The sequence below is a fragment of the Abrus precatorius genome, unplaced genomic scaffold, assembly GCF_003935025.1.
Source record: "Abrus precatorius isolate BTA unplaced genomic scaffold, Abrus_2018 Scaffold8, whole genome shotgun sequence".
Lineage (NCBI taxonomy): Eukaryota > Viridiplantae > Streptophyta > Magnoliopsida > Fabales > Fabaceae > Abrus > Abrus precatorius.
The window spans coordinates 31,388,329-31,410,576 of NW_020874428.1; the positions used below are offsets into that span (position 1 = coordinate 31,388,329).

The window sequence follows — 22,248 nt, forward strand, 5'->3', positions numbered from 1 at the left end:
GAATTCTTTGACTACGTGATGATACTCGTGTGTTACTTGGGTTGAAGGTGAACATCTATGGCGACCCGGAATTGTTCCTGATTGTCTCACCCTCCATAACACACGGGTGTCGCATAAAGTTTCTGTCTTTTATCTGTGTGGCAGGTGGCAGCTTCCTCGTACAACCACCTCCCACGTACAAACAACCCCGTTTCACATTTCACAAACTTTTCCTCTGTCATTCTTTGGTCTTTTTCTCATCTTTCAGACGCTTTTTGAGAGACCCATGAAGCAAAAAACGCCACCTCCACCGCCACCACCAGCCAGTGCAAGAGCTGAGTTGAAGCAGCATGGTGACAACAAGTCCCTGCAGAGTCAACAACCGCCACGCCTCAGAGCTTCTTCTAAGGCTCCAAAGTCACCACCAGAGGTTGTGGTGTCCATTTCATCAACAAGAGCTAGGTCTGTGCCTCCACAGTTGAAGAACGTTTCAAGGACCAAAAGGGGTGTTGTGTTGAACAAGCCTAAATTGAATGAAGAGGTTGTGGGGTCTCAAAAGGGTAGGGAAGCTGAAGAGGCTAAGGTTGTTGTCGTTTCTAGGCCACGGAGAAGGGTTGGAGATCTTGGTTTGAGGAAGAGTGAAGATGATGATGACCATGATGGGAAGAAGGAGTTACAAGAGAAGCTTGAGGTGAGTGAGGATTTGATAAAGAATTTGGAGTCTGAGGTGCTGGCCTTGAAGGCTGAATTGGATAAAGTCAAGAGCTTGAGCGTGGAGCTTGAGTCTCAGAACAGAAAGCTAACTCAGGATCTTGCTGTTGCTGAAGCTAAGATAGCAACCACTGGCAGCAGTGGAAAGGTGAGAGTTTTAATGAATTTGTTATATTTATATTTTGTCTCAGAAAACATTGAAATGTTTTCTAACTTTGAATGCCCTTCCTAAGTTTATAAGTGTTATTTTCTTTTTCTGTTTATAATTCAAAATGCGGTTAATTCATTTATTGGAGTCACAATCACTGTTTGATTGGATTTTCCATGTTGTGAGTTGTTAATCTTAACTTACATTGCGGTACGAAAACGAGTTCATATATCTTCTTTATGCATAAAAGTTTATCTGTCACCCACTGCTTGGAGATGAATCTGATTTTGATTTTTTTTTCTTGGATGAAGAAGGAGCCATTTGGAGAACACCAGCGTCCCAAATTTAAAGACATACAGAAACTCATTGCTGACAAATTGGAACGGTCTAGAGTAAAAAAGGAAGCTAATTCTGAAGTAATTTTCACTAAAGCATCAATCTCAGCTCCAACACCAAGTCATGCAATTTCTGAAACTACAAGCATAGGAAGAAAATCTCCATCCAGCACATGTCTGAAGCCACCTCCACCTCCGCCACCACCAATTCCGTCTCGGCCTTTAGCAAGATTAGCAAACACCCAAAAGGCCCCTGCAATTGTTGAACTATTTCACTCCCTAAAGAATCAAGATGGGAAGAAAGTCTCAAAAGGATTAATGAATCATCAGAGACCAGTAGCTATTAGTGCACATAGTAGCATTGTAGGAGAAATTCAAAACCGTTCAGCCCATCTTTTAGCAGTAAGCATTGAATTCAATATGTTTTCAACTTTAAAATTAGTACTATTAATTAATGAGTGAGTAACAACTGACCATCCTTTCCAGATAAGGGCAGACATTGAAACAAAAGGAGAGTTCATTAATGACCTTATAAAAAAGGTAGTAGATGCAGCCTTCACAGATATTGAAGAGGTCCTAAAGTTTGTTGATTGGCTTGATGGCGAACTGTCATCACTGGTAAGTTTCTAAACAAATTATATATCTAGTGGGCCAATGCCTACCGCTTGATCAGCCAATATATGTTAATTCTTTATCCTTTAAGACATATAATATGATTCCATTATGATACTGTTTGCTTTTTTTATCTGGACGCTGAAAGATAGGCTTGCTGCTTTAGCATTTTTTGTCATCTCCCCTCCTGTTCCCAAGAAAAATATATATACTTTCCTATTCATTTGAGTTTGACTGGTTTATTAGTTTTAACCTTCATAAATGAAGTAATCCCTTCAAGGAAAGGTGATTGTGCAGAGGTTAAGATATCAAGTGTAAATGTCCGAGACGAAATGAGACATAACTAAAAGATTCATGAAAATATGCAAGTGTTATGTGATGTTGTGGGCAGGTGGTACAACATAAATAACAATAACACATGGTTTCTTTGTATCTCCAAATTTTGTATTCTGCAGGCTGATGAGCGTGCTGTCTTGAAGCATTTTAAGTGGCCTGAGAAGAAAGCTGATGCAATGCGAGAGGCTGCAGTTGAGTATCATGAGATTAAAATGTTAGAACAGGAGATTTCCTGCTACAAGGATGACCCTAACATTCCATGTGGATCTGCCTTAAAAAAGATGGCCACGCTATTAGACAAGTTAGATATATTGATATCAAGATAATGTTCCTATTTATTCATTACTGATTTGGCAATTTAAAGGTTGGGGATGCTAACTCTGTCCTTCATCTTGTCTCATTATGATAGGTCTGAGCGGAGCATACAGAGACTAATCAAGCTACGAAATTCAGTCACACAATCATATCATGTGTACAACATTCCAACTGCATGGATGCTTGATTCTGGAATAATGAGCAAGGTATCCTTTTTTATGCTTCTACTCTGAAATGAGAACATTGACTAAACATGGTATAGAGCTATGAAATGAGAATAACGAACAGCATTCAAATTTTATTTTAATGATATAGCATTTGTTTAAGCTAGTTTGTGTAAATAGATTTAGCTCTTGAGGCAAACTGCTTTATATAAGGCACAGTTGGGCATCAATCTTTTTACATTTAATCCCACCTCTCCACCATATATTGTTTTTAGTCTTGATTTTACTTAATGTAAATGAAACACTAAGCTACATGTAACAAATCCAATGAAGGATGCATGTGTTACTCTCTAGTCACATCCTGCATGATTCCTCTTTACAGATAAAAAGCCATTTCACATTCAAACATAAGTATTATATTCTCATTGATCACCAATAACCGCAGGAGACGGCCATAAATTTCCAATGATCACAATCTAGGCTTTTCTTATCACAAGTTGTTCGTATTTATATAAATACCAGTAAAAATTCCTGAAAAACATGCCTGAACTTTTTCTTTTTAATTTCTTCTCTTAGAAGGCATTTTTCCTTCCGTTGTTATCTTTGTGAATTATTAGGAAAGTGCATCCACACTCATGCTAAATTTACATGGTAAAACTTGTGTTCATAACATACCATCCATGCAGATAAAGCAAGCTTCAATGACTCTGGTGAAGATGTACATGAAAAGAGTGACAATGGAGCTTGAATCACTTCAGAACTCGGACAGAGAATCTATTCAAGATTCTCTTCTGCTTCAGGGCGTGCATTTTGCATATCGGGCTCATCAGGTGATTTTTTGGCTACTTTCTGCAGATGTTTTTATCATCAGTTTCAATTTTCCTCAAGCTTTGAGGGCTGTAAATCTGTAACTTGGCAAATGTTCAGAAATGTGTCACTAGAACATATCCTAAATTGAAGGTTTAAACTCTCCCAATGAGTACCATCAGAAGAACTAATCCTGTCACTAAAACCAGATTGCTGTTTCAAACATTGCCAAATCGCTAAAATGGTTCTGAACGTTCATGATGCCCAGGAACAAGTTTCTTTACATGTTATAAAATGACACCTAGCATTGCATGAGACAAAAGTTACCTGTTCACAAATATACACTATTCGATTAGCTTTAGCAAATTGTTTGCATGAAGAAGCAAGATACCTCGTTTTCTGGTAGATAAACTGAATGCACTACTAATTTTATCATTTTTATTACACTATCACACTTATGTTGGCATGTTTTTTGTAGTTTGCTGGAGGTTTGGACTCAGAAACTTTGTGTGCTTTTGAAGAGATAAGGCAACGTGTACCAGGACACCTAGCAGGATCTCGAGAACTCTTGGCTGGCATACCAACATCATGAGAAGTCGCTGATTTGTTATGCTATTGCTAATGGTTAGAAAAAATGGCTATTAAACATTCATTATTCTTTTTCCTATCTTCAGTGGTTAATGCTTGCAAGAACACTATGAACCCCTCAGAAGAAATATGGAAGAACATCATGGGATTCTGAAGAAAGAAATACTTAATAGTAGGATCAAATGGCTAATGAACTAGCATCTCTCAATATGTCACAACCTAGGAATAGGATCTTTGGTTTGAGTTATTTAATTTCATTAGTGAATTTTTTAGGTAGTTCTCGCTAGTGCTGTATCAAAAGATCTTGAAGAAGCAGCTTTGCCGTGTGTAAGTGCAAATGATTAATGTTTACTAAGTTAATTTAATAATTTATTAGTCATGTTCAATGTGTAGAGCTTGGGAAATATGGTTCTTTATTCAATATTGATTGGAAAACTAATCTTGTTTCCCGACATTTCATGATAAATAATCTTTATTCTTTTCATACACGATTGTGAAAATATTATGCTACATTAAGGATAAGTTGTTAACAATGTTGATTTTTGTGGATGATTTTTCAGTACAATGATAAATAAATCTGATCCATGAATGTTTTACCTTCATTTTTAACCCCATACCATAAACGAAAGGAGAGAGATTAATAAACGTTGATGGACAATTGATGACAATGACGGTGATGATACTTGGGTGAGAAATTTTCAGATCAAAGTGTGAAATTAACATTATATTGGCTTTCTAATACATAAATTTTTGCTTAGGTTATTACTAATCAAGAAAAAAAAAACAGTTTTTTTATTTATTAGTTTGTCTAATGAGCGATGAAATCAGTATTTATAAATCAATAAAACTCAATGCAAACTGTACGAATCAAATGGGAAAATAGATAACTAAAAAGATAATTTTTTGTTGAGTTGAAGAACTTTTCAAATTTAATTTTAAAAATTAATTCAATTAAAAAATATATCTCTTTATTTATCTGTTTCTCTCCTTTTTTTTCCTTCTCTTTTTATCTTTCTTTCATGTAGAACTGTCAGAACGAACTATTTAATTTTGATTATATTTAGAGTTTGTAAAACAAAATCAAAACTAAAATATGATTCAATCTAAACAACATTAAATTAAACTTATCCGATTACATTGGAATTTGTAACTTATTTAATTAGATATTACAATATCTAACAGTAAGAGGAGGCTGGTGACACCATAGACCTTTCAGGATTTTAAACGCACCGTTTTACACGTGTCATTTGTACGATGACACGTCAACAAATCCACGACACGTGTCGCGCAACTCAGCTCGCGTTTCCCTCGGACGATGAATCCAACGATCGACATCAAACTAATTCGTACGTTCGAAGAAGGCAAAGCGTGGCAAACTGAAACGCTCACGCGCGGGCCAGGCGCAAAACAAAATTGTATGCCATGTCATCAATATCCAATCAAAAACTGCCACGCAAGCCAAAGTTTAAATTTATAAATAAAAAAAATGATTGATTAAGAATGAGAAATAGTAACCAATAGAAGAAAAAGAGAAGGAAAAGATCAGGGTTTGTTTCATCTTTGAAGGACTTTGATCGTCGCCGTCGCGCATGGAGATCTCAGGCACCGTTCTCCGTCAGGTAACCTATGTTTCCGGCAACGGGGCCCTCTCCCGTGGCGCGGTTCCTCGAGCTTGGGGTAGGACCAGGGTGAGAATGGCGTCGGGTTCGGGTTTCTGTGACGAGGGCCATCTCCAGTATTACCAGGATGACAAAAAGGGAACCCCTCTTCTCACCGCGAAGAAGAAGTTGAAATTGCTGAAGAATCTTTCCAAATTAGGGTTTGCTTTGGATCCTGAGAAACGTGCCTTGTTCCATGATCTTAAGACAAACCCCACCTCGGTACAATTTCTTTTTTCTTTTTTTCTACCCTGGTTTCTGTTCAGAATTATGAATTACACCTTGCTTGCTCTCCCGGAATTAAAGTTCTTTTTTATTTTTCACACTATTACTATTATTATTATTATTATTATTATTATTATTATTATTATTATCTGTAAAAGAATTGATTGATAAATAAACAAATATTGAAAATTATATTAATTATATTTTAATAAAATTATTTTTAATTTCTTAACCATAAACCAATGTGAACATTGGTTAATATTTACGTATAATAACAATAATAAATTTATTTTTTTGCCAAGAAGGAAAAATGAAGCAAGTTTGATGTTTAACTGCATGCAGGATGTTGGTGAGGTATTGTTGAGAGAGTTGGAACTAGTAAGAGCAAAGGAGAAGGAAATGAAGAAGAAAAGGAAGCAAGAGAAAAAGGCCAAAGCCAAAGCATCAAAAATGAATTGTGAATCTTCATCTTCATCGTCTGAATCAAGTGACAGTGATTGTGATAAGGTGGTTGACATGAAAACCTTCAGAGCTGGTGTTGATGTTGTTGTTGCCCCTGCACCAGTAGATGAATTGCAGTTGCAGCCACCTACCATGCTTTCACTGCCCCAGACCACCATTGTTGACGATACAAGTGCACATCATCGTGCCATGGAATTGTGCTCTAAGAATGATACCTCTGTTGGTGGCATAAGTGTTGGCTTTAGGAATGAAAGTGCTGTAGTTACCACTGCTCCTCAGAAGAAGATTGAGGTCTGCATGGGTAACAAGTGCAAAAGATCAGGGGCTGCTGCATTGTTGCAAGAGTTTGAGAAGGTGGTGGGCGTTGAAGGTGGTGCTGTTGTTGGATGTAAGTGTATGGGCAAGTGCAAAAGTGCTCCTAATGTGAGAATTCAGAACTCTGTTGATCATAGCCTTGCTGAGGGACTTAATGATTCTGTCAAGATTCCAGCTAACCCTCTTTGCATTGGGGTTGGTATAGATGATGTGGATGCTATTGTGGCCAGATTTTTAGGGGACAGTCACGGAGATATGGGTTTTGCAGGTGCAGCTACTTGATGCACACGTTATGGAATATGGAAATGGCTGGTGTTATAATTGTATATACGTAGCCAGTAGCAATGGAGGAAACACCATTGTCAATTCTGGTTTCTGAATTGTTCAGATTGTATATAAACTAGTAATGGATTTCTTATGCTCGCCCCAGCCGAGTTTAAGCATATTGAAAAAAAATATATTTAATATTTTTAAATTATAATATTTTCTTTTTGTTAAAAATTCAGGTTAACATTTTTCATTAGTTGTTATCTTATATATTTAATGGTTAAAACTAATAATATATATTTAATATTGAAATTTGTATGTCATTCGTTTGTGTCACTCATTATTATCTTATACAATATTTGGGTGGCATTAGTTCTTGGGTTATCTGATGGTACAGTTTAGCATCAAGTGTCTTGGGGGATTCCTTCAACTCAGTTCATTTAGTTGACTTGATCAATTTCAATGTTGTTAATCTACAACCTAAAAATGTTGCGTTTGCAGGGCTTGTAAAGCGCTTTAACCAAACACATGTTCCACTGCTTTTAAAAGTAGAAAATCAAAACAGCATATTAGGCAACAAAATAAAGCTTTGCATTGAGTAAAGCAATTTACAGGTTACATTCATATGATAATGTACTCTGTACAAATCCCACTAACAACTGATGGGGTAAAAAAGTTTGGGGTGAGTGACCAAGGGATCTGAAACCAATAAACTGTTGGGAGACTGATCACCATTTTCATCCCATACATAATATACTCCACAAAATTAACGAGTTCCTTTGGCACCAGCTGCATAGTTTAGAGTTGTCAGTTGAACTAAGACGGTATTTTATACGACTTTTGGTCATTAGATTTTAACTACACCCCCATGCTTAAAAAGCCCTTCTAGTGAGATGAACAAAAGAGTGCCAACACACGGTTATTCTCCAATTTGAAACACCTGCCGTTAAAATTTCAAAGAATTATTAATGCCGAACATTTGGACAACGATATTTCTGCAACATTCTACATGTTCTCCAAGTAGAGATCAACATGCTCCAGCATTTTAAGACCCAATTCCAATTACACTATCAACAGTCATGCATGTATATGCAGGAGTGGATTTACTTACTCTTTCACGAACTTTTGGGTCAGTGTCGCGGTCGTTTGGGGTTGGACTGATGTTCCAACCCATCCATGTTATTACATCTTCTAACAAACTGGTCAAGAGTTTTCTGCTTTGCAGGGCTATTCCCCGGCAAATTAGCTGAGACCTCTAAGGTGTTCTCATGGCCATCTAACATCTGTGTCATTAACTTAAATTCAGAATGCTTCTTAAAAACATCAATTCATATGATTAAAAAGTGAGTATAAATCTTCTCTCAAGGGTAGAAATATAAAGCAGAATTGGACCTTCATGTCATTTCACTATATTGAAATTGTATATACAATTACTCTAATTTTGCATTAGAAAAAGAGAGATCTACCTGCCCCAAATTTTCCAGTTTGCTTTGCACTACGTCCCTAATAAGTGAAAAATTTGAGATTATCAATGCATCTAAGACATGAGAAGTCAATACCAACCACCAAGCCTAAGTTAACTGCAGAAAAAATACAAAAACCTACCATATGATGTCATCAACTGTGTCATTTGCTAGCAAGTAGTATATATTTACCGAAGACACCTAAAACAAGAAGTAACGTGTCAAAATCATCATAGCATAGATTATCCTTTACTACAAAAAAGATCAAAATAAGCTAAGCAATGGAAGATCTTTTTCTTCACAGATATATTTTATCACAATTTTCTCTAGAGATCACCACAATTTCTCGGTGTTACTATGCTAATACTCTTGTACTGTTTTTGCTGATTTCTGAACTGCGAGGGGATTTTCTCTCTCTTTTACTTCTACTTAACAACACCCAAGTTTGAGAATACCTGGCCAATTCTATGAACACGATCTTCAGCCTGAATTAAGTCACCAGGAGTCCAAGACAATTCTGCAAAGATGACTGTGCTGGCAGCAGTTAAAGTTAACCCAACACCTCCAGCTTTAATAGATAGCTGCAAGACAACATGTGAACGGGAAATAATTATCTCAAAATTGAACCATATTTTATATCAGAATTATCATTGTCTAAACAGCCCAATAGAGAAAACAAAAATAATTACAAGGATATATGTTACAACCATACCACTGCTGCTTTGATAGCATCCTTTTCCTGAAACTCAGTAACCAATTGTTGCCTTGATGTAGCAGGTGTACTTCCATCAATCCGGATGCAACCCACTTTTTTCTTCTGGAAATTTTTAACAGTTGTTGTAAGGGTCTATCATTCCATGATAAGATGTGAAAAATTTAAGTGGCCTTACAAGAAGAAACTCGTGTATTGAATCTATCATTGGCTGATGGTGTGCAAATATAAGAAATTTACAACCTGCCTGCAACAATAATGAAACATAGCATTACCACATGAAATGAAGGTCAACATCCCAAATTAAATCACCAGAAAGATGCAAGATGACAACATTGAAGATGCTGTCCTATTTAATTAAGAATACATAATGATTTGCTAAACTTGTTTGATTTGGAGTGAAGCACGAGATAAACCAATCAACTCAACAACTATCTGTTCATATTTACATGGCTTATGGAAGAAGATTATCTACAGCTTATTCGACCTTATCTTATGACATAAACACTTAGTCAAGTGTTTGGGTAAGCTTACAGAAATAACTTGGGAGCCTCCAGTGAGCTGCTTTTATCTTATTTTCACAAGTTACTCAGATAAGCTCGTAAAAATCACCTCATGCAGTCTGTTCACCAACCCAATTTTACCCCATCTTTGAGTCTCGTATTCTACACAAAAAACACCTTTTTTCTATTTTTCCAAGTATGTCTTGATTGCAGGTCTCCTCACCATGTAAAAAACCTTTTTTGAAATTGTGATAAATGCTTGTGTAATGATGTATCCAATCGCCTTGATTTGTGTAAGCACTTTGCAAAGTGTGCATCCTAACACAAATAGCTTATTGAATTTAAGCGCATGTTGTAGCATAAGGTCACATATAAGCACTTATTAAAAAAGTGTTTAATTAAAGTCTAGTTTGGATAAACTTAAGTTATTTAAGTCAAACATTAAATAATAAAATGAATCAAACTTCTTTCAAAAGTTAAAATCAACTTGTGCTTATGTATTTTTTTATAAACTCTTTCATTTAACTTCTCTAAAATTTAAAGAGTATAAGCTAGAAAATTTGTAACTTATGAAAAAAAAAATATTCATTTTTCATATTGCTTCTCTTCTTCTATAAGTACTTATCTAAAAATTTGCCTAAATTGGGCCTAATTCATTTATCAAAAGTGCACCCTTAATCTGACATACAGCTAATCTATGTTTGGGTTACCAATTATATCAGCCAACCCATAACACCAATGGTTATAGTGGCAGGCACACGAAAGTGTCATTGCCTTTTTCTGCAACATTACACCTGAGAACCAAAATCTATGGTGTGAAAATATATTTGAAGAGAAGCAACTTTCAGTGCTCTGGACTTTAACCATAGTAAAGGTTCTCTATTTTTGTCTCATGGAAGCAAGCTTTATCATCACAAAACTTTCCAACACTCAACACATGCTACAGCCACAAAAATGAGATGATACAGAGCTGAAAACAAATCTAAGCAATCTGAGCACATACAGTTGCAACAGTCGAAACTAAAAAGTAAATCTTCAATTGCTTTAGAGTATAGCAGAAGAGTACCTCAATTACAGTTCCAACATAGTCAAGAACAGATGGAATCTTGGCTTCTGCAGAATCAGTATATATCTGGCATTGAATGAATCAAGATTCAGTGTTTAATCACAGGCAATCATAATAATTTAAACTGCTCATATACAGAGGAAGTGTGAGCATGCATTGTAGTAAGCAAACTAAAAACCTAGTTTTTAGTTCTAGGATCTAGTTACAATTTCTTAAACATATTGTGCAACCCAAAATTTTGTTAAGAGCTCCTTCCATCCATACCTTGTTAATCAAATTCTTTTGAGTAAACTTGAGTGATTCAGCTTCCTCCTTTGATTTAGATGCCTTAATTTTGGCTTTTACCATCTCCAACTGCAAAAGCAAGAATCAATAATGACAATATTTACCACCTCCAACAGCAAATCACAAATATCACTGTTTCCAAGTAAAATAACCTATTTTTGGATTAAAAAAATTACTGCCACAGTTCTAGATAAAAATTCCAGAACAAATTCCATTTCCAAACCAATTTGATGAGTAAAAAAGAGAAATCAACTTTCTCTGTATTCCCTAAAGGCCAGACTACAATTTATTTTATTAGCAAAATCAAGTTAAAAAAAGTACTCACAATCAGTGTTATCAAATGGCAGCTATGGCGGTTCGCCATGGCAGTTCTGAAGACTGCTGTTAAACCACCTCCGTTAAATGGCGAATTCAGATGGCGGTGCCATGGCGGTCGTTACCCTCATGGCGGTAATGGCGGCCATGGCGGAAACCCTTCAAAAATGGCAGATTCGACGGTTTGGGCCCAAACCCAACCCGGCCCAACAGTGACCCGCGCAGAAATAAGGTTAGTCCTCTTCTTCGACATTCAAAGCCGACCCTCATCTCAGATCTCTCTCTCTCTCTTCTAATCCCTCTCGTCTCCAATCTCATCTCTGTTCGTTTCTCTGTTCTCCGACGTACTTCGATCTCTGTTTCTTTGACTTTTTACTTGTTCTGCTTGCGGCCGCCACTCTGTTCTCCATCTCTGACGACATCTCCATCTGCGGCGACCTGACCTCCATCTTCGGCGATCCCATATTTTTCGGTAGCCATTTTTTTTTCCCCCTCTCTTGCAGTTTGTTCTTTATTTTCCTAATTTCAATTTTATCCTTTCTATCTTTCAATTTTTTCCTCTTCCACATATTTGGTTTTTCTCTGTTTTTCCTATAAAAAAAAATTATTTTTATTTCAGCTTCTCTTAACATGGCTCAACAAGAATCTTCATCATCAAGAGCTTCTAATCGATCTGACCCAAGATAGAAATATGCTCATTCATTAAAAGAGGGTGATACAAACAACATTGTATGTAATTTTTGTGGAAAAGTTATAAGTGCTGGAATAACTAGAGGGAAACAACATTTGATTGGAAAGAAAGGTAACGTGAAAACTTGCACCAAGTGTCTTGAAGAAATTAGAAAAGAGATTGAGGCATATAAAAAGAATAAAAAGAGTCAAAACAACTTTGAAATGCCAAATGTGAGAACCTTTGAAAGTATAAGCTATGATGAAAGTGAAGATGAGGAAGATTCCCAAACACATAGTATTGCCATGTCATGGCTATCATTTTCTGTGACCTATAGTATTTTTTTATATATTTTATTATATCCGCCATAACCCGCCATGGCAGCCACCATAACTTTATCGCAATTTTTTGGGTTTCCGCCATGAGCCGCCATCCACCATTCGCCATTTGCCATTGATAACATTGTTCACAATAACAATAACCATCAAACAGACCAGCCAAAGGAAGTCAATTACTTATTTGAATTGAAATTCAACGGTCCTATATACATACACACACACATATATATATATCACTCAAATTTTTATATGCCAAAAATAAGCTAAAAGCATATTGCCAAGACATGTAGTAATTGCATCTCACAACTAACTTGTCATATATAACTAAATAAAACTGAATGTTGCTGTACTTATCTCAAGATGTCCAATAGATATGTTGAATTACCTCACGGAATAAAGCATTAATTTGCTTCAAGTCCTTGTCAGACAAGTCTAGGAAGACCTAATAAACAATTACAAAACAAACATAATAATTAATTCTGAAGTCCCATCAACAACTTGTGTACATAAATACATTGAATTTAACAGTGTGTCAAGAGTGTGCACAACATCAAATAGATTGCAGAGAACAAATGGTGATGAATGTACACACTTGTTGCCTGCGCTTTACAGGAAGTTGAGAAAGAACATCCTTTTTAAGCCTGCGAATCATCACTGTTGCCTTCATCAAGTTGTGCAATTCTTCATGGTTACTAGCACCTTGATAAATTCCAAAAATCCCCTGGAAAATTCATGTGATAATGACAGGCTGGAATACTCATCCATTAACAGCAAAAGGAAAACTGACTAATTAAGAAAATCATATCTTTAACAAAGAAGAGATGACTTACACCCTTGCAATATCGGTTGCCATATTCATGAACATTCCTATATACATCAGGATACAAAGCTTCCAGCTAGAGCACAATTTGAAACATATTATCAAAATGCAGGTCCCAATAATGTCAAACAGTAATCAGGTATGGCACCTGAATAAACATGAAGAAGCTACCTGCTTGAACAGTTCAATTGGTCGGGATAAAGCAGGAGTTCCACTAAGCAATAATGCATATTGAGCTTTCTGACATTGTCAACAATTGAAAGAAATAATGGGAGAATTTAATAAAGTGAAAATATTCTGAAGCAGGCAGTCTATACTGCAATATTGAAGCTAGAACACAAGTTAAATGTTTCACATATGACCCCAGACATCCTTTTGGGGAGTATTGAACTTTCAGCAAATGCTCTGCATAGATCATGTACTGTTTTTTTTTTCTTCCTTATCTTTTTTGTTTAACTTTCCTTTTAATTCTGCCTCTTCATCTTTTAACTTTTCCTTGTATGTTTTCAATGTTTGTTAAACCAAGCTTCTTTAGATGTAAGTGTAGCAAAACAGAAGTAAGCATGCGATCATGGCTTTCAAGAGGGAATACCTTAATAACAGGAAGAGAAGCAGTTGTCCTCTTTGCCTGAGCATTTTTCAGAAAATGTGATTCATCAGCAATCACAACCTGCATAAATAAAACAGTTCACGGCTAAGAGTGTGACTTACCAGCTATAGCAGGAACTATGTTTACCATGCATACAGGTAAATAATTAAATATATGCCCAGTCAGTGCTTCTGGAAAAGCTCTGATTATACAATAGATAACCCAATACTAAGAAGAAGAATAAAAGCTAAAATGTCAAAAATAAGTATAACTTGACCACTAGCTTAAAGCATCTTTATTTTTTAAAAAGCATATAAAAGGGGAAAAGACCATAATTGGAACAAAAGAAAGAATTAGTTCATATCTTAGCTTTCACATTTGGATCATAAATCATAATAGATGTTATATCTGCGATATATTCTGAAATTCTCATGCAACCTTAAACTAATGATATCATGTGAAAAAAATTGCAATCTTCATCAGTTAACTTTGGTTTGAGTGATAATGAAAGCAATTTCCATTTAATAAGTAATGACTACTAGAATTCACAGCTAAAAGACTCAAAAGAAGGGGGGGAATAGTAAATATATCATCTCTAATCTTTATAGCATTTTCACAACACATTTTTCAAAAGAACACAGTTATTACCAGCCTAGCATACAGTGCTGCTGATCATAATGAACCTTACAGTTTACAAACACAAAGTACTTCATCAAGTGATCAAACTACATGTATTTCAGCACTTTGATCACAATATAAGATATAAATTGACTTCCTCCATCCATTGTACTCACTCTGCCTTTGAGAATGGTTAAAGGCAAATACTGACATATTGATTGTTAAGATTAGGACTTAGGAAGCACAATGAAAGTCCGAAAAATAAGATACCAGGACAGTGCTAACTGCTAACCTTAAAGTCAGATGCCAAAAGCATATTCTGTAGCTTTGGCACCAAATCATATGAAATAATGTTGAATAGTCCATCCAGATGAATGCTTCTTTTGGCACTTGAAGATACTATATTAAAACCTCCTCTATTTGATCCACCACTTTGAGGTAAGACAATCTACTCAAGATAAGTAGTTAGTAGAAGAAAATTCATAATATGAAATGAATTATATCCTTTATCAGAAGGAAAACTTAAAGGAACAAATAAAATAAAAAAAACTTCTAACGTTTTTATACTTATTGAAAGGGAATAGACAATATATAATATTTGATAAAGGAATCATGAATAACATACAAGTATATCTGAAGAAGGAATATTCAGCCATTGTTGAATCATCTAAAATTAAAGCAAAACAAAAAGCACAAATGTTACCAGATGTATTTTATTAAATGATGAAAAATGTAGAAATAAAATCCTTACAGAAGCCCATTGTAAGCGTAATGAAGATGGTGCAAGTATGAGAACAGGCCACGAGTCCTGAACGCATGCAGCTACAGCAATGGCCTGCAAAAGCCAAGAAAAATTATACATAGAACACTTAAGTAATATGGTAGTCCAATAGATTAAATATTTACCACTTTTCTTCCCAAATAGAGGAAGAGAGAAAACAAAGAAAGGAGAGGAACCAAAGTAAAAGCTTCTGATTAAAAACATAGAGGTAATGTGTACATGTATCTACAGTCTACACAAAGTAATGATTTAAAACTTTAGTATGCATGGTGCACAGTCAATGTATGGAAATGAGTCAATTTAAGACTGTGTATTGCCTGCAAGGTTTTCCCAAGTCCCATCTCATCTGCTAAAAGAGCACGTCCTCCATGCTGCAATATAAACCTGAAAACAAATAAATAATAACTACAATCAAAGTGTGGTAGAAGGACAGATAAGAGAAGGAAAAACAAAAGATGTGAAAGACAAAAAACAATAACTGATCCATATTTATGAGACTGGTGAGAAAAAAAAAGTGAGCAGGTCACTACATACCTAACACCCTCTCGCTGAAATGGCATAAGCTTTGATTCAACATAGCTAGGGATCTTGTCATACCGATCTTTCAGTAAAGCAGCCAAACATAGAAACTTCAGATTTTTTGCAAAAAAGAAAACACAAATATATTCCTAAAGCCTTTGAAGATCTAGAAAGGTGAGAACAAAAAACTTGATAAAGAAACACACAGCGTATACCTCGAAGATCGGGAACTGCAGATGCAGCAGTAATGGCACGTTGCACTAAGGGATCAAATCTTTCCACCTGTAAAATAATACAAAGAAATGAAGGAAGAAGCTATAAAATGTAGAAAACAAGGAACAAAATAATCTCAGAAAAAGAAAACCACAAACTTAAGCACAAAACCTGGCATGCATCCGTTCTCTAGGATAACAGATTTTTAATGCTTGATGAATAAAACATTAACTGAATTCATGACCTCAGATCCCACATTCAGTCATTCATACCTCCTGATAATATTATCCACATATGATGCTTTACTCTTTAATAATCTATCCCATTACAAGTTTAGAACATCCAATGGTGCATAAACAGTGAGAACAGGGTAGTAAACGAAAAAGAAACTTGATAAAGGCAAGAGACAAAAGAAAAAAAAAAGTATTTAAGAAACAAAAATTAAAATTAGAAAGGAGGCAACCCAAAACTAAAGTAGAATTCAGGGCAATAATATACATCATGGATTTCCTTTGATCTCCAATGTAAAGATTTGAAACTCATGAACACTAGTGTTTCTCTCCAACCAAATAATTCAGAACAACCACATAAAACAACCTATTAGTTGAAAAAACAACGAACAAACAAACCTCCATGAAACTCACTAGCTTATACAATCATCAACCACATGCAGTGGTTGAACAATCTCAAAGATACAAAAGATCTTCACAAGGGGTCTCAACACAGCAAATCCCAGCCATGGAAACTACTTTGTAATGGAATCCAACACATTCAAATAGTTTTCCCAGAACAAACAGTGAAAGGTTCACCGACCAACCCTTCCAGTTTCTGTGCAGCTATTTGTCTGATAAATAGTAATGTACACCAATTTTCCAATTATAAGAATGTGTTAGGATGAGATATTTCAAGTCAGTCATTCATCTTTTGAAAGAATTACCATTTTATGGGTTAAAATTTGTTGTTTGGATATTATATTTTAAAGAATTTAAAATTCCAGATATTTTAGCAGGGATTTTTAATAAACTAAAATCAAAGAATTTTAAATCCTAACAAAAAAGTGAGAATTTTGATTTTTTGTTTTCATTTATTGTGTGTTTCATTCATATTTTTATTTAGTTACGGTTAATTTAATCATTTAAATTTTATATTTTTAATTAATTTCGTCAAATATAGTGATAATTTATTTTAAGAATGTAACTTAATTACTTTATCCAAACAAAAAAATTTAAAATGAAGAAAATTCAATCATTCTATCCAAACAAAATATTATAAAATAATACAAATTTAAATGATGGGATTTAAATTTCTTAAAATTTTAAATTCTCTGAAATTTTTAATTACCTCATCCAAACACAACCTAAATAAAATGAAAAAAAAAAAAGGAAGATGTTGTCACCTGAACATTATAACCAGATATTTCTCCAAGAACTTTTTCTGCTTCTGACAAGGAAGATAGCGGGAACATCCATAACCTGCAGACTCATAGTTTTCACACAAGGCTAAGGCAACAAAGTAGCCAATCCAGAGAACTAACATGCACTCAAAATGGCACACACACAAATTGGAAGAAGGGAGGAGAAACATACCGTTCTTTTGCATTCCAAGAAGATTTAGGGATTTTTCGAAAAGCAGCAACTACTCCCTGTTGCAAAACAAGGTCCAAAGCATTAGCCTGGAAGCTCTACAGTACACTGACACTTTTATATGGATGATTCAAAATCGAATAAAAATCAATACTCTGCAAGTAGTTATTAGCCAAGAAAACCTGGTCATATGGAAACTTTGCTGCAACATTTCCAGTGGAATGAAGAAAAAATTTGACCGAAATCTTTGGGAGGTCTTTTGAATGTTCATCTGCTACGTATCTCAGATAAACAAAATAAATATCAATAGATCAAAACCAGAAAAAACATTACCGCAAGCAAATACAAACGATATAGTCTATGACTTCATAGCTATTATAATTTATCCATAATCATTGATGTAGAAACAAATTCAAATAAAAAGATATAGAAAGATAGAATATTACAACTAAGTGGTGGAGAACAAATCCATACCGTTGTTTGTCCCTGACTTCAATGACGTGGGCAATACTCTTGCTCCTTGCGACACAGCACCAACCTGAATAGAAATAATAAAAACAATGACACTGAGCAAATAGCAATGCTCCCGCCCAAAAATGTTGACAATATAGCAGAGCACTAGTCATCGTTACATTATTACAGTATCAAACAGATTGTGTGCTTCTATTTTTAGTTGTTTCACTCTAAATGGGACATAGGCATGAACATTTAACTAAGGAAACAAAAACAAATTATTTTCATAACCCTATAACGACAAAAAATGGAAAACCCGTGAACCTTAAGTAATAGGGAAAACAACGAATGAGAAAAAGATAATAACTTTACAGTTTGAGGACGTGAACCGGAAAGGGGTTTTGGTGGGAACTGGTTGGTTGCAGAATGGTGTTGATGCGGAGAAGAAGGGTGGCGTAGTTGAGCAATCTTCTGGAAAGCGTCTCTTTCGAGAGAATCGAGATCCTCTGCGCTCAAATCCCAGTCTTCTACTTCCATGCTTCTCTTCTTCCTTTCAAAAACATTCAACATTGAAATTCAAAACCCCTCCCTCCGAACTTTTAACATTTTTTTCTTCGGTTTTCAATTAGGGCCGTGTTTTTATGTTTTATTATGAAAATAAAATTAACAGTAAATATTTTCTTTTCATTCTTTCACTCTCTCACTCTCTCACTTTAGGAGCGAGAAAGGAAGAAAATAAATGACAATTTTTATTTTAAAATTAATAAAATTATATATTCTTTATAATAATAAATAAATATTATATTAAATTAATTTATTTTTCTATATTTATATAAAAATATAAATTATAATATTTCTAAATAAAATAATAATAATTTGTTCTCCTCTTATTTTCCTTTAAAATTTATATTCAAATAATTCTTAAAGAATCTGATTAGCCATGTTTACAACGTATCTACATCAAAACAGTATTATAGCATGAATGAACAACAGAACAAAAAATGTGTGCAATAGAACATGTTTTTCTTAATAATAAATAGATATTATACTGTTGTTATTAAGGTATGTCATGCACATGACCAGACTAACAAAATTCAAAATTCGAATAGTAAATATTAATTTTAGGAACAAAAGATTCAGGTTTTATTAACAAGTTAAATTATATCATGCTCTTCCCACTTAAGCTGAACTTATAATATTACATTCCAATTGTTTTTAAAAAATTTAGGTTCTTTTTCTCTTCAATGTTAAGATCATAAGAAATGAAATAGTTAATTTTTATGATATATTTATATATTTTGTGTGAAATAGAAACAAAGTCAAATTGCTTTTCACAGATATTTGGATAATTTTTTATTAATTTTTGAGAGTGAGTTAAAATCAAATTTCTTCTTAATTAGATAAAATTTAAGAAGATATGACGATTTTATAAAGTCATATTCTAGTTGTTCTTTAAAAATCTATTATTTGTTATTTTTTCTCTTCCACGAGTACTTAAATCATAAGAAATCAAATAGCTACCGGTTAATCTTTATAATGTGCTAATAATCCAAATGACCAAAAAAAATATGTTTTTTAATTAAATGCAAATTAAATGTAATTGTAAAGAGGAAAACCATTCATTTACTAAAAAGAAGCCATACTAATAAAGTGAATTCACACAATGCCCATAACCTATAAGAAAAAAAAAAGGGTTAAATAGCAAGACATTGACACAAAATAAAAGTAAGAAATAATAAAAATATGTTAAAGAGAGTGCATTGGAGATTATATTATTAGTATTTTTTACTATAAAATGCATAATCCAACGCTACTTTCAATGCTACGTCACTACCAAGTTGCTTCTACATTCTTTATCCCTATCATCACAATGGTTAATAACAAAAAGAAAACTTGGTGCTGCCATAAGAGAGCTTTATTTCAGAGGCTAGAGGTGTTATTTTGGAGTAGTCACAAGTGAAGTACAAAATTTTCTGTGGTTGTGGATATATAATCTGTATACTTATAGAAAGTTGTTTGGGTAATCTATAGATGTTTTTAGATTTAAATTAAACAAATTATGAAATGTTTTTACTATTAGTAATAAATATTTTGATATGTTAAATAAAAACAAAACAAAGAGACAACATTCTTCAAGTTAAGAAAATATCATGAAAATAAATTATTAAATCAAGGTAAGTCATGTCTTCATTAACATGGTATCTTAAATTTTAAAATGAATTAACATTACTTGTAATTTTAAATTTCAGTTTAACTACAAAATATTTTTAGTTCGATATAATGTATCAATATTTAAGAATTAAATTTAAAATAAATTTTAAAAATATCATTAAAAAACATAATAATCAAAATAATACTTAATACATAATAAACTATTCAGCTTGCTATGAATAAAACAACAAAATTAAAAATACTCTCAATATCTCTTAGATTTATATGACATATGTTACTTTTTAGATTAGTTAGCTTACTCGTGCTATACACGAGATTATTTATATTTAAGGTTAAAATAAATTAAATATGATTAAAATTATATATTTTAATTAACGAATGTATATATATATAATAACACGATAAAAATAAGTAATTTTTTTTTCAAATATAGTCATAATCTTATGAAATATAATAAAAGGCCCATTTTTATAATTGTATGTTTAATTGGTGGGTTGTAATAAATTTTTTGATTAGCATAAAAAATATTTATTTAATCAATTAAAGTAACTTTTATGTAACATTTAATTTATTACATAAAAGCTGGATTTAATTATTTTTGTAAATATTTTTAGATTGTACTTTAAAAAAGCAAAATAGTTAATTTTTTTATTAATACAGATCACTCAACACAAACATAAATATAATGATCGTTCTTTTATAAAATAATAATATAATTTATTTCAAAATAAATTTTTAATTGATTTATGAAAAATATATAATGAAGATAATACCTGAATGAAATGATTCAATGAAAGAGATAACAATATTTATAAATTGATAAAATAAATAAAGTCATTTATTGAATTCACTTTATGGGTTTATATAATTTGATGATAAATATTGAATCATTAGTAATTTTTTAATCCCAAAAAATTTATATATATTTTTTGGTTCTACAAATATTATAGTCGTTAATTGTGCTAAATATTTAAAGGAATAATTTTGATGCATGCAGCATTAAAACAGAATTGGTTTTTTCAGATACACTAAAAAGAAATATCACAGGCACAGAAAATATTTTAGTTATACATTCTGTTTATTTGTGTATTCTTAAAGATATTTTGGTTATATTGATTTGTTTATTTAAAAGTAAAATAATTAAAAATGTGAAATTTGATATTTGAAAGTGGATAGATAGAAACAAACGAAAACGGTAAAAATCACTTAAACAGAGATAGAGATATAGACTTAATAAATAGTAACACGGAGTGAAAAGAGAACCGTTGGTGAGAGCACAAAGAATTAGTAGTTCCCACCATTTTCCTAATCCTATTTCGCACTCTTTAGTCTTTGATTTCTAGGGTTACCGTTGGAACTCGCCACGTACGGAGGCTCTATCCACCGTCGATAACCCTCCGATGAAACGACAACAATCTTCGGCGTCCAACTGCGTTCTCTGCGGCGCCAGCCAAACGCTCTCCGTCATCATCCATAACGTTCGCTACCGTTCCAAAACCCATAGCTACTGCACAAACTGCGTCCTCAGACAGCACCCTGGCACGTTCTGCCCTATCTGCTTCGAACTCTTTGATGATTCTCTTCGACCTAACCTTCGCCTCATGTGCGTTCGATGTCCGTCTATCGCTCACCGATCCTGTGCGCTCCCCTCCACCGACGATTCTGCTGCTGCCGCACCTGCTTTCCTGTGCCCCACGTGCGTCGACCCTAACATCACATTCTTCAAGCCTCCCGATCGGGAAACTGGTGCCTGCGATGTTGAGTCCGGCAAGGTGCTCGTTGCCGCCGCTCAGATTGCTGCCTTGTCGATGAGCAGGGCGGCGGCAGCGGCTCGTTTCGAGGCCGAGCGACGGGCGAGGGAAGCCGTCGTGGCGAAGAGGAGAGCCAAAGAGGCGGTGGAAAACTTTGAGGCTATTGTGGCGATGGAGGAAGGGGCTATGACGGAGCAGAGGGGGAGTTCTGGTCGAAATGCTCGCCGCCATGCCCCAAGCTAGCGTACTTTGTCCAATCCATTGCCATTAAACCCTGCCATAAGATTTGGAATGTTGTTTTGGTTGCAATGTTATGGATTTTCTGTTCTTCTTGTGGCTGGCCTAGTGCTGATTGTTGCAGATTTTTTAATTTGAATAGGACTAGTTGGTTAGGCTGATTGCATCATTCAAATATTGAAATGTCAGGCACTTTTATTTTTCTGTTTTTCCTCATACAAATGCAGCCATTGCATGC

At 34.2% G+C, this 22,248-nt stretch overlaps 4 protein-coding genes across 6 annotated transcripts; 3 read left to right on the plus strand and 1 right to left on the minus strand.

Annotated features, from left to right (window-relative positions):
* LOC113846539 (protein CHUP1, chloroplastic) lies at positions 1 to 4,477 on the plus strand. 2 transcript variants are annotated; one of them, XM_027474934.1, is made up of 7 exons: positions 1 to 838; positions 1,150 to 1,575; positions 1,660 to 1,791; positions 2,241 to 2,422; positions 2,531 to 2,642; positions 3,287 to 3,430; positions 3,886 to 4,477. In XM_027474934.1, the coding sequence occupies exons 1-7, from the start codon at positions 266 to 268 to the stop codon at positions 3,997 to 3,999; spliced, it is 1,683 nt and encodes a 560-aa protein (XP_027330735.1). In that variant the 5' UTR covers positions 1 to 265; the 3' UTR covers positions 4,000 to 4,477. The 2 variants fall into 2 exon arrangements, with proteins under 2 accessions (XP_027330735.1, XP_027330737.1); XM_027474936.1 differs by having other exon boundaries at positions 31 to 844; positions 3,886 to 4,019.
* Positions 4,478 to 5,497: 1,020 nt separating this feature from the next.
* On the plus strand, positions 5,498 to 7,297 carry LOC113846721 (diacylglycerol O-acyltransferase 3, cytosolic). Its single transcript, XM_027475290.1, has 2 exons — positions 5,498 to 5,875; positions 6,221 to 7,297. The coding sequence occupies exons 1-2, from the start codon at positions 5,585 to 5,587 to the stop codon at positions 6,935 to 6,937; spliced, it is 1,008 nt and encodes a 335-aa protein (XP_027331091.1). The 5' UTR covers positions 5,498 to 5,584; the 3' UTR covers positions 6,938 to 7,297.
* A 211-nt stretch (positions 7,298 to 7,508) lies between these two features.
* LOC113846369 (SWI/SNF-related matrix-associated actin-dependent regulator of chromatin subfamily A-like protein 1) lies at positions 7,509 to 18,503 on the minus strand. 2 transcript variants are annotated; one of them, XM_027474542.1, is made up of 25 exons: positions 18,223 to 18,503; positions 17,872 to 17,935; positions 17,580 to 17,668; positions 17,401 to 17,456; positions 17,211 to 17,286; positions 15,817 to 15,883; positions 15,617 to 15,683; positions 15,400 to 15,466; positions 15,053 to 15,136; positions 14,927 to 14,968; positions 14,594 to 14,749; positions 13,687 to 13,764; positions 13,266 to 13,334; positions 13,105 to 13,170; positions 12,867 to 12,995; positions 12,660 to 12,716; positions 10,931 to 11,020; positions 10,667 to 10,732; positions 9,276 to 9,344; positions 9,098 to 9,202; positions 8,841 to 8,966; positions 8,528 to 8,586; positions 8,389 to 8,425; positions 8,034 to 8,205; positions 7,509 to 7,862 (listed from the first exon to the last, which is right to left on the minus strand). In XM_027474542.1, the coding sequence occupies exons 1-24, from the start codon at positions 18,418 to 18,420 to the stop codon at positions 8,053 to 8,055; spliced, it is 2,070 nt and encodes a 689-aa protein (XP_027330343.1). In that variant the 5' UTR covers positions 18,421 to 18,503; the 3' UTR covers positions 7,509 to 7,862; positions 8,034 to 8,052. The 2 variants fall into 2 exon arrangements, with proteins under 2 accessions (XP_027330343.1, XP_027330342.1); XM_027474541.1 differs by having other exon boundaries at positions 17,580 to 17,671; positions 18,223 to 18,448.
* A 2,820-nt stretch (positions 18,504 to 21,323) lies between these two features.
* Positions 21,324 to 22,016, plus strand: LOC113874705. The gene has a single exon (XM_027512920.1). It carries the CDS (start codon positions 21,423 to 21,425, stop codon positions 22,014 to 22,016), a length of 594 nt encoding a protein of 197 aa, XP_027368721.1. The 5' UTR covers positions 21,324 to 21,422.
* Positions 22,017 to 22,248: the final 232 nt, after the last annotated feature.

Excerpts from the sequence above, each read along its gene's own strand:
- LOC113846539 (XM_027474936.1), top strand. The coding sequence starts at position 266 with ATGAAGCAAAAAACGCCACCTCCACCGCCACCACCAGCCAGTGCAAGA. Across the intron at positions 845-1,149 it reads GCAGCAGTGGAAAGGTGAGA|AAGGAGCCATTTGGAGAACA; the intron begins GTTTTAATGAAT and ends TCTTGGATGAAG. Across the intron at positions 2,423-2,530 it reads ATGGCCACGCTATTAGACAA|GTCTGAGCGGAGCATACAGA; the intron begins GTTAGATATATT and ends TCATTATGATAG.
- LOC113846721 (XM_027475290.1), top strand. The coding sequence starts at position 5,585 with ATGGAGATCTCAGGCACCGTTCTCCGTCAGGTAACCTATGTTTCCGGC. Across the intron at positions 5,876-6,220 it reads TTAAGACAAACCCCACCTCG|GATGTTGGTGAGGTATTGTT; the intron begins GTACAATTTCTT and ends AACTGCATGCAG.
- LOC113846369 (XM_027474541.1), bottom strand. The coding sequence starts at position 18,420 with ATGTTGAATGTTTTTGAAAGGAAGAAGAGAAGCATGGAAGTAGAAGAC. Across the intron at positions 15,137-15,399 it reads GACTTGGGAAAACCTTGCAG|GCCATTGCTGTAGCTGCATG; the intron begins GCAATACACAGT and ends TGGCTTTTGCAG. Across the intron at positions 14,750-14,926 it reads TTCCTTCTTCAGATATACTT|ATTGTCTTACCTCAAAGTGG; the intron begins GTATGTTATTCA and ends TATCTTGAGTAG.
- LOC113874705 (XM_027512920.1), top strand. The coding sequence starts at position 21,423 with ATGAAACGACAACAATCTTCGGCGTCCAACTGCGTTCTCTGCGGCGCC.